Source organism: Anneissia japonica, unplaced genomic scaffold, assembly GCF_011630105.1.
Source record: "Anneissia japonica isolate Jap-2015-1 unplaced genomic scaffold, ASM1163010v1 scaffold9_len2422644_cov172, whole genome shotgun sequence".
In the NCBI taxonomy this organism is placed as follows: Eukaryota; Metazoa; Echinodermata; class Crinoidea; order Comatulida; family Comatulidae; genus Anneissia; species Anneissia japonica.
This window is the reverse complement of record NW_022758107.1, coordinates 637,430-651,576: the sequence shown is the minus strand read 5'-3', so window position 1 is coordinate 651,576 and position 14,147 is coordinate 637,430. Positions and strand designations below refer to the sequence as shown.

The 14,147-nt window shown below is 36.3% G+C and overlaps 1 protein-coding gene across 2 annotated transcripts in view; it reads right to left on the bottom strand.

The window, feature by feature from the left end:
* Positions 1 to 545: 545 nt before the first annotated feature.
* The window catches only part of LOC117125063 (ATP-dependent RNA helicase DDX4-like), a 15,749-nt gene continuing 2,147 nt past the window's right edge, over positions 546 to 14,147 (bottom strand). For both annotated transcript variants that reach the window (XM_033271434.1, XM_033271433.1), the window contains exons 2-16: positions 13,103 to 13,217; positions 12,691 to 12,739; positions 11,663 to 11,709; positions 9,919 to 10,201; positions 9,082 to 9,489; positions 8,940 to 8,987; positions 8,699 to 8,776; positions 8,232 to 8,354; positions 6,820 to 6,998; positions 6,118 to 6,402; positions 5,210 to 5,522; positions 4,109 to 4,208; positions 3,489 to 3,759; positions 2,907 to 3,011; positions 546 to 2,216 (exon numbers count right to left, since the gene is read on the bottom strand). In XM_033271434.1, coding sequence (XP_033127325.1) covers positions 2,112 to 2,216; positions 2,907 to 3,011; positions 3,489 to 3,759; positions 4,109 to 4,208; positions 5,210 to 5,522; positions 6,118 to 6,402; positions 6,820 to 6,998; positions 8,232 to 8,354; positions 8,699 to 8,776; positions 8,940 to 8,987; positions 9,082 to 9,489; positions 9,919 to 10,201; positions 11,663 to 11,709; positions 12,691 to 12,739; positions 13,103 to 13,123 — 2,415 coding nt within the window. In that variant the 5' untranslated portion in view covers positions 13,124 to 13,217 and the 3' untranslated portion in view covers positions 546 to 2,111. The remainder of the gene's footprint in view (positions 2,217 to 2,906; positions 3,012 to 3,488; positions 3,760 to 4,108; positions 4,209 to 5,209; positions 5,523 to 6,117; positions 6,403 to 6,819; positions 6,999 to 8,231; positions 8,355 to 8,698; positions 8,777 to 8,939; positions 8,988 to 9,081; positions 9,490 to 9,918; positions 10,202 to 11,662; positions 11,710 to 12,690; positions 12,740 to 13,102; positions 13,218 to 14,147) is intronic.

The window sequence follows — 14,147 nt, the reverse complement described above, 5'->3', positions numbered from 1 at the left end:
TGGGCCAAGTCCAGCCAAAAAACTTGCAAGCGATTTATAGACTTATTACTACAAAAATATAACATTTGATTTTGGCAACGTATACAGTACTGTACCTTTATGAAATTATTTGACCTGGTTCTACGATTTGTGTGATAGTGAAAATGTGCATGCACTGCGTTCTACGACTATCACTTCCATTTCTGTAAACGCTTAAGGACAAGACGGGGTGTGATGTCTGCAGGGGTCCCAAGTTTCGAAGAAGTCATTTCCAGATCCACAGTGGCTGATCGGGGGGAGACGGACGGACTTTCTCGGATGTAGGATAGGCCTTCCACCTCAGCCTCACCATGGTAGGGGCTGAGTTAAGAACATTTAATATTATGACACTTCTCGATGGAGCGAAACGACGCTCTCAGACTTGAATTTTAGAATATAATTTTCTTTCCCGCCATTTTTTTTTAATAATGTGAAAAAATTTAGGGGCCTGATCCACCTGCCAATGGCCATCAGCAAAGTGTAAGGTCAGCTTTTTGTTTTAACTACAAGCAAAGATCATGCTACAATTTTGATTAACAAATTTAATTCAACATGCTTTAAAGTTTTAAATCATCAGTAACAAAACGTCTAATTTAATTTTAAAGTGCAATAACAATAGTAGGTTTTAATCCCTTTGAACACTAATGGTATTTACCTACACAAATATTTCAATATAAAATAAAATTGATATATGAAGATTACAATCCATGCAATTTGCTAACAAAAACTAGAAACACTGAAAACTAATAATCAAAATTAACAGAAATTTTTTACTTTGTAAAAAAAAATAAATAAATAATAAATAATGTTTGTCTTAGCATTTATAGTACATGTATTATACACTTTCTTAGGCATACAGATTGCAGACTCAACAATGTTTGAACAGATTTTTCTTTGGTGAATATTATCAGACTTTAAACAGACATAGAACTATATGATTTGTTTCATGTCTGAAATAAGCATACATTACTATAGTATAGAACATCTGATCAAACACTGAATGTTGGATCTGATAGGTATAAACCTGTATGCCAGGATGTTTATTTTATTTTAATTGCAAATTTCTAAATATTACAGATACACCAGCATGGATACTGGTACTTTGTTGACTGTGTTAAGTTACCTTTTACAGACTTTTCACGTGATTGCCTCACCCACAGTGGTCACATGACCATGCAACAATAAGTTCGCTAATAAAACTGTCGTGCAGACATAGTTGTGCAGACAGTGAATGCTATGACAAGCAAATAACATGATCTTTGAAAGGCAACTTTTATTTTAATATAGAAATATATTATACATAAGCAATATCATATTAAGTGGACGAAGTTAATATACTTGTTCACATTTCCTTTACTTTCTCCCTAACTCTGCCATTAATAACTATTATAACACACCTTAATAGATCCTTGTCATTTGATTGAGGGATTTCATAACATGTGATGTTTATATACACCATGTCATCACGCTTCATGGAAATTTAGTTCCACCATGCATTTTTACTTCCATCTGCATTATCGTTCCATCCATTTCGCTTCATTGCATGGTGCCTATAATACGATGATTTCAACCTTGTACAATCTTTTCATTGGTTAAAAAGATGCAGGAATTTTCCATTCGGAAAAAAAGGAAGATTTTTTTTTCATAAAATATCAAATGACAAGAATCTATTTTAGGTGTGTTATAAAACAATTAATGTTTTTTAGGAACGCAATGGAAAGAATGTCTTTACTCATCGAAAGATGAACAATCAACTCAGTCAATCAATCGTTCAACTCATGAAAATATTCTTCCCATTGCCTCATAAACATTCATTATTTGTACACCAACAACTTTTTTTAATGCTGACAATCCAGATCAACGTATGTGCAGAACTAGTGTTGAACTTGATTACACACCTCATCCCTTCTCTCCACTCGATTATATCATGTAGTATATAGCAATATACAGAATTTAAAGCAACAACAACTATAAACTAAATCGTACTGCCATTTTTTCTTCATAATGGCAATTGTTTGTTATTTATTATTCTTTTCCGACTAAAGAATGGCTCTGAAATGCTGAAAAAATAAGTTTCATCGGTCAAAGTTTCATCAGTCCCAACTTTCATCATCATCTGCTTGTGTACATGTAACTCCACCTGCATCCTCAGAATTCCAGTTACCACCATCTCCGCCACCACCACTGAAGTTGTTTCTCTGTAAAAGGAGGCAAAGAATTCACAGATAAAATTCTTGTAGGCAATGTTGAATAAGCTGGCAACTCAATCACTCCAGCTCAGGGAAAAAAACACATTACTGTAAAATGATTTCTAATATACGTTCTATTCTATTTAACAAGTAATTTTAATTTACAAAAACATTTTGGTACTGAAGTACGTAAAATAGACATTTCGTCATATTTCCTTAAACCTTTCCCTTGGCATTTGATGGGTCAAAACAGGCAAATCAACAGGCTCATTTCAGTACCGAATTTTATTTTTACTGTTAAGCGCATTGAGGCTTTAGCATAATGCGCTATATAAGCCAAAATTATTATTATTATTATTATTCAGGAATTTAAAATAGAGGGGGCCCAGGGAAGGATATTCACAGGTCAAATACCACATCAGCCCCACCATGGGTGGATCTTAGATAAGAAAATTTATGATTATGGCACCTCTAGATGGCCGGAAATGGCACTCTCAGATTGGCTGGGCCCCATTGAATCTAGCAATGCATTTTTTTAGTAATGACAACAAAGTAGGATACATTTAATGGAAGTCAACACAAATGACTGGGGGTTCAAAATTGCCTAATGATTATTATTCTCACAGGAGGTAAATTATATTTTAATTTTCAACTGTTTAACATATAAATTGCATAGATTTGATGACCCCTTGACCCTACCTTCCTCGTGTCTCTGCCACCAAAGGTTCCACCTGAACTACCATGGTATGTGCCGACAGCGGAATCTGCAACTCCTTCCAAGAAATCTGGCACTTCTTGCTGAGCCTGCAAAAATAATAAAACCACATACAAGTCAGTGATCCGAGTTCTACTTGCCAAAAGCACAAATGCTTGCATGTATTATTCAACAATTGGTGTTGTGTGCTCATTATTGTAGTAGGGGCGTTCTTGCACAATATTTTCATAACTTATCAATTAAATTTCAAAACCCATCAATTTGAATTTTCAAAAAAATCTTTTATCACAAAAAAATAAAAATGTAATAATACACAAAACAATAAAACAGAATTGTAAGTAATTTATCCTATTTTTGCACAACATTTTCATAATTTTTCCATAGCCAATTTTCCATGACTTTCAAGTCTTCAAAAACACTAAAATGAATATCCACAACATTACAAAATGGATATTAACTCTATATAATCAACTGTATGGTTCAAGCTCTTATATTGTGATCTGAAATTGAATTGATTTCAATTTGTTCCACATGAAACAAAAGTGAAAACAGGAAATGAAACTTACATCAGCCAATGTCTTTATAAGCGCTCTTGCAACATTTCCGTTCTTTGAGGAATCAAAAAAGCTAGTCGCCTTTCCTAGGTTTCCAACTCGGCCAGTTCGACCGATCCTGTGCACGTATTCGGAAATATCTTCAGGGAGGTCATAGTTAATAACATGCTTGACTTTCGGTATATCAAGACCACGTGCTGCGACGGACGTTGCAACCATTACTGGAGCTCTGCCCGTCTTGAAGTCCCTCAGTGCTTCCTCTCTTTCTTTTTGCATGCGATCACTGGTAAAATATTAGAATACAACATTCATTATAATATGACCTTGGGCGCTGAATCAAATTGAATTAGGAAATATTGACATTTTAAAAGTAGGTCATTAAAAGTAATGTGAAGATAGAAAGATTAACAAACACAAATAGAAATTTGATTATCAAAAACAATAGAGTATAAGCAATGACAACTTTAATTCCATTAGCTTTTGTGCTAATTTTAAGCGAAAATATTTACCAAAATTAAAGTTTATTAGGATATGGCTATTTGGCTAATGACAGTACTGAGGGGTAGGGAGAATGTATCACGCATGAATTTTCCAAATACAGCTTCAGTATTATTTTTCAACCATGTTCTTACCCATGAATGCTTGTAGTTGGAAAGCCACTCTGGCTCAGTAGAGAAGCCAGAAAATCTGCAGAGCGTTTTGTTTCTACAAAAACCAGTGTCCTGTCGTCCTCTGAAAATTAAACATGATTTTAGAGGTTACGCACATGACCATTATCTCCATATTAAATTCAGCCCTACAAACATTACTACAAGCATTTTTAATTAACTGGGGATATTTATGTATACTCCTTTAGTAGTTCAAATAACTCTATTCTACTTGATGACTGTCATCCTCATAAAAAATTCAACATTATATTTAGTCGTTAATTAACTCATTAAGTTTAAAAGCTCACAATTGAAGGTCAGGCAGTGTTAAATAGCTTGGTAGTTAAGACACTTGACCTTCGAATCCCAGGGTCATGGGTTTAATTCCTGTCATGGAAACAGGATTTTTTTTTCTCACAGCCAATAGCAATTCTACTCCCAAAGAATCGAAATGAACATGGCTTATGTAGAGCAGGGGTGGGCATAAAATTGAGTGGGAGGAGTAAATTCTAGATTTTAAACTGAGGACTGCACCCAAACTTCGAAGGGTTTCTGCACAGTCTTAATATTATATTTTACAGATAATCGGTGTCCGGCCGTAAAAAACAAGTTTTTCTAGCCAGATGTTTGGCGGGCTGCATACATAGGGTTTTTAATTCGTTTGCGAGGGGCGCAAAAAAAAATTACTGTCAGACCGCACTTTGCCCATCTGTGATGTAGAGCATTGTATTGCTACATCATTCCTAAACTTGTCCTAATTGGATATTGTATAAATGTATTGCATAAAAACAATATCCAAATCAGAATAAGACTGGTGTAACAATAGCCTTGTGGGGGTTGCCTGCTCCTGCACTGATTACCAGCAGCATCACTTAAAGCAGGTGGACACAATGACCAGGAAAAAGAAGTGCGCTTTATAACCTAAAGGAAGAGGCGCATGATAAATGCCCATAACAGTAACAGTACCAATGCTTTGTTCAAGGACCCCAATGAACAGTAGGTTCCACCCTGATTAAAGTTTAGTTTAAAAAAACAAATGATCCTCGTCTATTTTCACATTCAAAATATAAATTGCTTTTATCTTACCCGGGGAATCATGTAGTATTTCTATGAGTTTATCTTTCTTTTGAAACTGATCAACTTCTATAACTTTCTGTTCCACGTCAGGTGTTGCGCCTCCTATACGGCCGATGGTCAGAAACAAGTAATTGTTCAGGTATTCTGACGCGCGCTTTTGAACCTCATCGGGAAACGTTGCGCTGAACATTAATGTCTGTCGATCCCCTTTCTTTGGCATATTTGGATTGTTAACTAATCGTTCCATTGCTGGTCCGAAACCCATGTCCAACATTCTGTCGGCTTCATCCAACACCAGGTAATTACACTTTTCCACACTGATCTATAAGGTACAAGATGAAAATTCAATTTAACTTCACTGGCAAAATGGCAGAAGAGTTTATTTACATTCGACAGCATTCAAAGCTTCACCTAACATAATTACAGGGGCATAAATTGTATACAATTTATACATTACAAAATAAACAGTCCAAAAAATATCTCTTAAAATGTTTTTCTTATCATTTACAGAATATAATCCTATGCTCTAGCATTGGCTTACCACCTAATTTGACTTCAGACGCTAGTTTTTATCCTAGTATAAAGCACTGGGTATATTTACTATTTGGAAGCAGCTGGACTGTTTTTATATTTTATCATTAAATTAAATCTCCCTCCAAGTCTGTAGTGCTTAGTAGTGCTCTTAAGCTCATTTTTAAGAATATGGCTTCAGTGGGACATCAAATGGCACCATTTTATGGAAATACTTTGTAAATATTTTTACGATGCCATTATTAATTTGCCTATGCATTTTTTTTTTTTTTTTTTGGTAAATAGTCGGGTGTATGTTGGTACAGAGCTACCAACATTTGTAATTATTCATATTGTAAAACAATTTTAAAAATAATTTTTTGGGGTATTTGAAGAATTTTGTTTACCTTCTGCCTGTCAATAAAATCCTGAAGACGGCCGGGTGTACCAACCAATATGTGACATCCTTTCCCTACGTCGTTAGTTTGATATTGCACACTGGTGCCTCCGTAAATCACCACCGGTCGTAATATAGTATTGTGCGAAAATTTTCTTGCTTCGTTGAATATTTGGATTGCAAGTTCACGAGTTGGCGATACAATTATGCATTGTGGTGTCTGTACAAAGCTCAAGGAACCGGATTGTACGCCATCCCGTAATATTCCTGAAATGATAGGCAGCAAAAACGCTGCCTATATTTTTTAAAGCAAAAGTGTTATCAATATATTTAACAATTCAGTAAATGTGTAGCAATTCTTAGTCCTCTTCGTCCCACCTGAAACATAAGGCTGCTGGGACAAATAGCTGAAAATTCTTAACTAAACAATAAATGAATACAGCAACTGAACCAACAAACTGAACACAATACAATACACAGAAGTTCAACTCTTTACTACCAACAACATACAGTGTGCAAACAACATACAACGTACCGAGACCCTTATAATTCGACTTTTCGTCTTTTTTTTTTTTAAACGATGGTTAATCTTTTGACATAAAGCCAAAACCTCTAAATAGAGACCCAACCACAAATTTTCAGGTCCCAAATTGGAGGGTGAACTGCAGGCCAAATAAAGACAAATAAATAAAAGAAATTTGAAATAACTAACCGTTTTGCCTGATCCTGTTTGAGCACACGCCATTAAATCACGCCCTGCCGCGATGATTGGTATACCATGCTTTTGTACTGGTGTAGGTTTCTCGTATTTTGCTTTCATTACATTATTCCTTACAGTTTCATTCAGATTACATTCATCAAACGAGTCACAATGTCGAATCTTGTCATTACCTGTTGTAAGAAATATTCCTGGTGAGTCTGACACAAAAATATGGTGGGAACAGATTGTGCAACATCCTCCTTGGTCAAATTACCAACCAAAGTTGTTAAAACCGGGCGCTCACTGGTCGCGATTCTAGGGAGAACGCAACGCCACAACACGCGTGTAACGGATAGTTTTTTTACGACGATACATTGTGACTGCCACTAACAATCAGCAGGCGATGTCATGTCGTTGAGCACCCACAGTAAGCGGGGTTGGAATCGTCGGCTGATAGTCGTACGATGCAGTAAGTGCCTGGCTTAACCAACCAAGTGTAACATAATATTGTCTACGAAGAATGGCCAGGAGCAGGGTGCAAAAATAACACTCGCCCGCTGGCCAATGCGAGTAAAATTAAGAATTGGCGAGCGACATTCCATCCTTACTCGTCCTAATGTCGAGTGAAAAATCCTACAAATAAATTTTAAAAGTCCTGCTCGAATTGAAGCTGTCATTTGCATACAACACACCATACTCTATTATGTAAACCTCAAGAGTGAAGTGTGCCCTGCCAACAGGCCTCTTAAAATCTAGTGTTTATATCAAGCCTCACACATGTCCACGACAAATTCTGCTTCTCTTTTAATCATTGTTTTTTAGCTTTAGAAGTCATGATTTATTGTTTAACTGAATGATCAATATACATATTAAATAAGTATTCATGAGAGTTTTGTTTAAGTAAAATCCTCAAGCTAAAATCCGAAAGGTCCACTGATTAATCTCAGATAAGATATTATAATACATACTCCAAGTATCGAAATGCACGCCATCGTGTTGGGATTCAATATTTCGACATTAAAACATCGGATTAAATACAAATTTGTTTAGGGAGCCTACAGTGGGATGACAAACGCAGGCCTGTCTATGGGGTGGTAGGGAGGGTAGGAAATGCCCTCCTTGCAGTACCTACATACTTCCTTATTTGTAGCATTGAATGACACCATTCTATTTTTTGTTCACACTGTGAAACATTTATTGTCTTTCTACTTGCCCTAATATGTTGCTTTTTTTTTTTTGCCAAAAAATTTAATGACCCCTGAGATAGCCCAAGAAAATGATACAAGTAACATTACAGCTAGAAATTTCAACAGGTATGTCATCATACTTGTTAAAATTGATGCCTTTCTTTTCTTTTTTTTTTGCCAAAAAATCTGATGACCCCTGAGATAGCCCAAGAAAATGATACAAGTGACATTACATACCAGAAATTTCAACAGGTATGTCATCATACTTGTTAAAATTTATGCCTTTCTGCATTGTCTCAAAAATCTCTTGCTCTCCCTCTGGTGGTGGTGGGGGCACATATGTTGAAGCTGCTGGTCGATCTAAAAAAAAAAAAAAAAAACATTGTTGATAAATTTGTTAATATATCAATTTTCAAAACTTATGTACCGATCAAGATGTAGCTCCTCTCAATAAGAATACATATATAATGCACCTTGTGTTCATGTAGAACACACAATCCGCATTAAATGTCTTAAGCTGGGCACACACTGTGTTGTACAGCTCACAAACCCCTCTTCGCTCTCTGCAAATTCTCTCTGTTAAATCAAGGTCGTCCGCTGACGAATCACGTCGACAGAGGAGAGTCTAAACGGTTCATGTCTGGCTTTAACAACAGCATCTACAATTCCACTGCTTTATGATTACATAAAGTTGTAGTACATACCTTCACCCCCTGCAGATTGATTGGGGCACTCTCTTGCAAAATGTCCTTCTTCCCCACACTTTCTGCAGGCAGTATCACCTGTAAGGTTGCAGTACAAAAAAGGGTTATACACTTGACTTCAATGTGTCCACATTTGTTTGTTGACCAAAAAGGTTTAGAATTCATCAACATCTTTAGATATATTTAAATGGTTCCATCTGGTTTCTTTAATGTGGTTTGTACTATCTTTAGATATACTCACTCTTTCCGTCACCACCAGAAGAATTACCAAAGCCACCTCGAAATCCACCTGCAATAAACATTAAAAAGTTTAGATTAGAGGAATAAATGATTGTTTAAAATAGACGTACATTCACTACAAAATAAGTCAACTAAATATGTACCTGATCTCCCACCACTAGAACCTTCTTCAGTGCAGTCTCTAGCTTGGTGTCCATCTTTACCACATTTAAAACAGCCACGACCACCACCACCTCCTCCACCACTGGGGCACTCTCGGGCAAAATGCCCTTCTTCCCCACATTTGTGGCAGGCTCTACCGCCACCTCCACCCCCTCCTCCTCCACTGGGGCACTCTCGGGCAAAATGTCCCTCTTCCCCACATTTGTGGCAAGCTCTGCCACCACCTCCGCCGCCTCCACTGGGACACTCTCGAGCAAAATGCCCTTCTTCACCACATTTATGGCAGCCTCTGCCACCGCCCCCACCACCTCCTCCGGCACTGGGGCAATCTCTTGATATGTGGCCGTCCTCTCCACACTTGTAACAAGATCTACCTCCAACACGACTTCCTGAAAATAAAATCATTAACAGTAATAACAATATAGGGATTTGTTGTCATTACTACCCCTAGTCATTGAATCCATAATCATCCCACCTTTTCCACTCCCTGTGGACTATTCCTAGTCATACTTGCAATTTAATGCTGTCACAGACGATTCAATGCCACATTATCATGGGTGGAGCATAAATTGCCTTGCATAAGGACACAAAACAAAATTCACTGCAAAGGCAGTTTGGCTCAGTGGTCTGGAGTTCAAACCACACACTGAACAATCTCGGCCGGCCATGCTTACTGGGCCCACGCTAACCAATCGCCATGTCGCCATGGGCAAAAACTATTCTTCTAAATCATCAGCAACGTTTAGTACTTTACTCAAATTAGTATAATACCGTACATCTGATTATGTACAGAATTACCAAAACTTAGAACTATTTACCTTTATTTGAGCCAAAACCACCACTACCAAAGCCTCCATCATTGCTTGAACCAAATCCACCTCCGCCACTTTTTGAGCCAAATCCTCCGCCACCATTGCTTGAACCAAACCCTCCTCCACTGCTAGATCCGAATCCTCCACCACTTGATCCGAATCCTCGACCACTTGATCCAAATCCCCCACCACTTGTATCATCTTCATTCCAGCCACTGTCGTCAAATCCACCCCCACGACCTTTAGCCTTGTTTCCAAACCCGTTTCTCGGTGGTGAATCAAAGCCATTCTGGATTTGAAAAGAAAAATACGATTTCAAACAAATAGTAACACTTGTCTAAAGATTGTCTTTTCTGTCTGAAAATATATGTTATATATTAGAATCAAACAGACCTATAATTATGTTTGTTTATGGATCAAAATCTTGGTTTGTAATGAATATGAAATCACTATTTCAAATTTAAAAAGAATACAGTAAAACTCTCCTAAGTCGACTTTGCCTAACCTGAATAATTTCTAAGTCGATCTTATTTTACAAGGCAAATTGTTGTGTTTTCCATTAATTGATGATCTGTAAGTCAAATTTTATATAATTTTCAATGCCATTTTGGATTTGACTTAGGCAAGTTCAACTGTACATTTTAAGTTTGTCAATACAATCCACAACAACATATCATAATGAAACCTATGTCTAATAAAATGTAAAATCAAGGTTAGAATTAATAAGACACTAGTAAAAATAATCAATAATCCTAATATATATTTTTCTTATATCCATACTGCACTTATTATCATTAGTACAGTACGAATATAAGTACTGTACTTATTATCATTAGGGAGTTTCAAATATGCATGTCGACTATGTGGACTGCGACGATACGTCGCCATTTTGGATCTTTGCACATGCGTCACATATTCTCGATCATTCACTGCCTGAATCGAGAACGCATTTACTACTGATTTGCATTCTCTCTAGAACGTGAACCTTGTCTCAGTTGAGAAGTCATACAAACTTTTCTGCCCAACAGAAAACCATGATCACAAGGATCACCAGTTATCCAACTGGCAAATATTTAAGTTTTTTTTTAGTTTTATTTAAAAAATCATGATCGCAAGGAATGCCAATTGGCCAATATTTTAGTTTTTTTAGTTTTATTCTAATTTCTTTTAGTATTCACAATTTAGTGTAAATTAAAATGTCAGATATATCAATTCATATTTTCAGTTTATAGTGCATCATATGAATTTGGGATAGTGTAATGTAGTAGGGAATTGGTTTTGTGGAGTGACAAGACCTTGTCCAATATTTTATAGATTCATGTTAGTGTACTGTAAATATTATTTTGTATATTTCAATAGACATAAATAGGAACTAAAAAATGCTAATAATGGTAAAACACCATAAAAGAATGGCGCTACAACATATTTCTTCTAAATCATCAGCAACGTTTAGTCTTTACTCAAATTAGGATAATACCGTACATCTGATTAGGTACAGAATTACCAAAACTTAGTGTAATGTAGTAGGGAATTGGCTAGGCCAGGCCTAGGCTACCTCTGAGTACCACTGTATGTAGTAGGCATGCCAGGTGTAATACGATGTCCACATTCACTCAAATCTGAAACTCCCTACTAATGAAAGCTAGTCAATTGTCAAACTAGAGCCTCCTCCATTTTTTTATTTTGCTTAGTATATAGCTTATCATTGTCATCTACAAACTGCTTAAAATGGATCACAAATCAAACTTACTGTTGCTGGTGCATTGGATGAAAAAGCCTTTACTATAGATCCACGGCCTACAATTGAAAACAAATCATTTACAATCATAAAAATAATAGTGGGCCCTAATAACGGTGTGTTTTACAGTATTATTAAACACTGTTAAACGTGGAAACAGAGGATGGGCCTATATAACAAGTGAAGCATTTCTCATTAAAATTTCTTAAAATGAGAGAAGGCTTATACCTACCAGAGTGACCTTATACAAGGAACTATGATACAGTAAGACGTCTATTTTGCGTACCAAGGGATGTTTGTAAATTGAAAAATTTGTAAAGTAGATCGGGTGTCAGTTTCCAATACCTAGGCCTAGCTATCCCTGCCACTAAGCGCCGATAGGCCGACGGCGGCCAGGCCTAGAATAAACCAACAGTGCAGCAGCGTGGTCTACCGCACTAGAGCCTAGCTGAATTTATCATATTACATTAATATTGTGATTATTACACCAGAAATAAATAAATACAACAAACTTGATTTTATTAAGAAAAATATACATTATCACTTTGTAAAACGTGTCTAATCTGACTTTTTTTACGGTAATAATCGATCAATGATGAGGTCATCAGTGAAAAAGACCATTCGTAAAATCGCTATTCATAAAATCGCCTATTCGTAAAATCGATGTTCATAAAATGAACGTTTTTAATTCTGAATTTATAAATAACTTGTTCTAACAATGAACTAAACCACACAAGTTGATAACCTTCTTGGGATTTAGTAACAGAAGAAACTGTCTAAAGGTCAATAAACTGTTGTCTATTTATCATTGTTATCAAGAAGATCAAACAATTTCTGTGCAACAGGAATCGGTTTCTATCCTTTACCATAATTTCTAAGCTATAACAAACAATACAGTACATTAACATGCGCTTTCAATACCAAAACTGGTTTAAATACAAATTGTCTTAATTAGACTTTAGTATAGGTAGTTAATTAAATGTACAAAGGGGGAAAACTGAATATAAACTTGGGAAATCAAAGTTTATTTTGTAACTGACCTCTTCCTCTTCCAAATGACACTGGGCCTCCATTCATTGAGCTTGAAGGCTATACAGGTCAATTATGAAAAAAAAAATGCTTAGAAAACAATTGGTAGCGAACACATCAACAACTCAAATTACCTACAATTATTTTCTTATAGTTTGTTAGACAGGATTTAATAGCAAAATGCAAAATTTGATAAACAATCTATTCATCAACAATTAATTAGCATCAACAGAAAATCAACTGTTTCAAACTTATTTCCCAAACACATTTACCACAGATAAGGCCTCTGTTGTATAGCACCTGAATTACAAAACAGGAATTTAGTTAAAACAGAGTAGCCAATCCCTATCCTGATGGGTTAAACAACTGGGATATCAGGTCATCAAGTGAAGTTTTATTCTATAGGCTTATATTCAAACTTACTCTGTCCCAGTCATCAGCCATTTTGATGTGTATTTTGTATTGATACTTTATTATTGATAATTGTTTGTATTGTCCAGTCCTGTACCTGTCCACTGTAATGTCTGGATACCCCTTGCTGTGAAAACAATAGAAACACCACTTTGTTAATGGACATGTGCAAAGGAATACAAACTCAATTTTATTGTTGTTCCAAATAGACTGGAAAGACTGGAAAGACTTAAAAGAAGCAGAGTAAACAACATTAAACTCAACCTTCATTTCACTCAAACATGTTGCTGTTACATAATATGGAGTGGTAAAACCAAAAGAAGCCTATGCTTGATACAAGGGAGACCCACAAATAACTAAAAGTATAGTCGATGGCCCCTATTGATCAGCTCACTGGCTTTTGTTATGAGCTGGGTCAACGTCATTAGACAAGACTAAAATAAAGATATGTTTGTAGTCAATAGATAAGACTGAAATAAGGATATGTTTGTAAATTTGGTGACAGTACACCTTTGTATCAGTGGCACTCAGTCAGTGGTGCAGTCTTACATACAAGTGGCGGTTCCTCGATGATCGGTTGAGGGATGCTAATTTGAAAAATAAGGTATTTACGCTCACGGCGTACGTAATTAAGAATGCTGATTGGTCATTTTTTTACCGGAAGTCAATGCAAGACCCCCCGCAGCGATTAAAGCCCGGCTTACAAAAGTTAAACACGGTGGCATGCCAGGCCTAGTTACTATATGAACACAGCCCAGCTTGAAATAAGCCACCTAGTTCAGACTGGCACGTGGATAAACCCGGTGAGTTGAGCCGGGTTTATCCACCTAGTCTGAACTAGGCCATTATTAACCCTCTAGATACCGTCTTCGACTATAGTCGAAATTGACCTCAAACCGAGAATTCCCATTTTCGACTGCAATCGAAATTTAGTGACTAAAAAATAGGTGGTTTTCAAATCGCTCTTCTGTTTTTATTTTAGCTCTAATACGTCAGAAATTTTGAACACGCATGCGTGAAGCTTTCTTCTTTCGAAATCTGTGAAGAACTCACATGC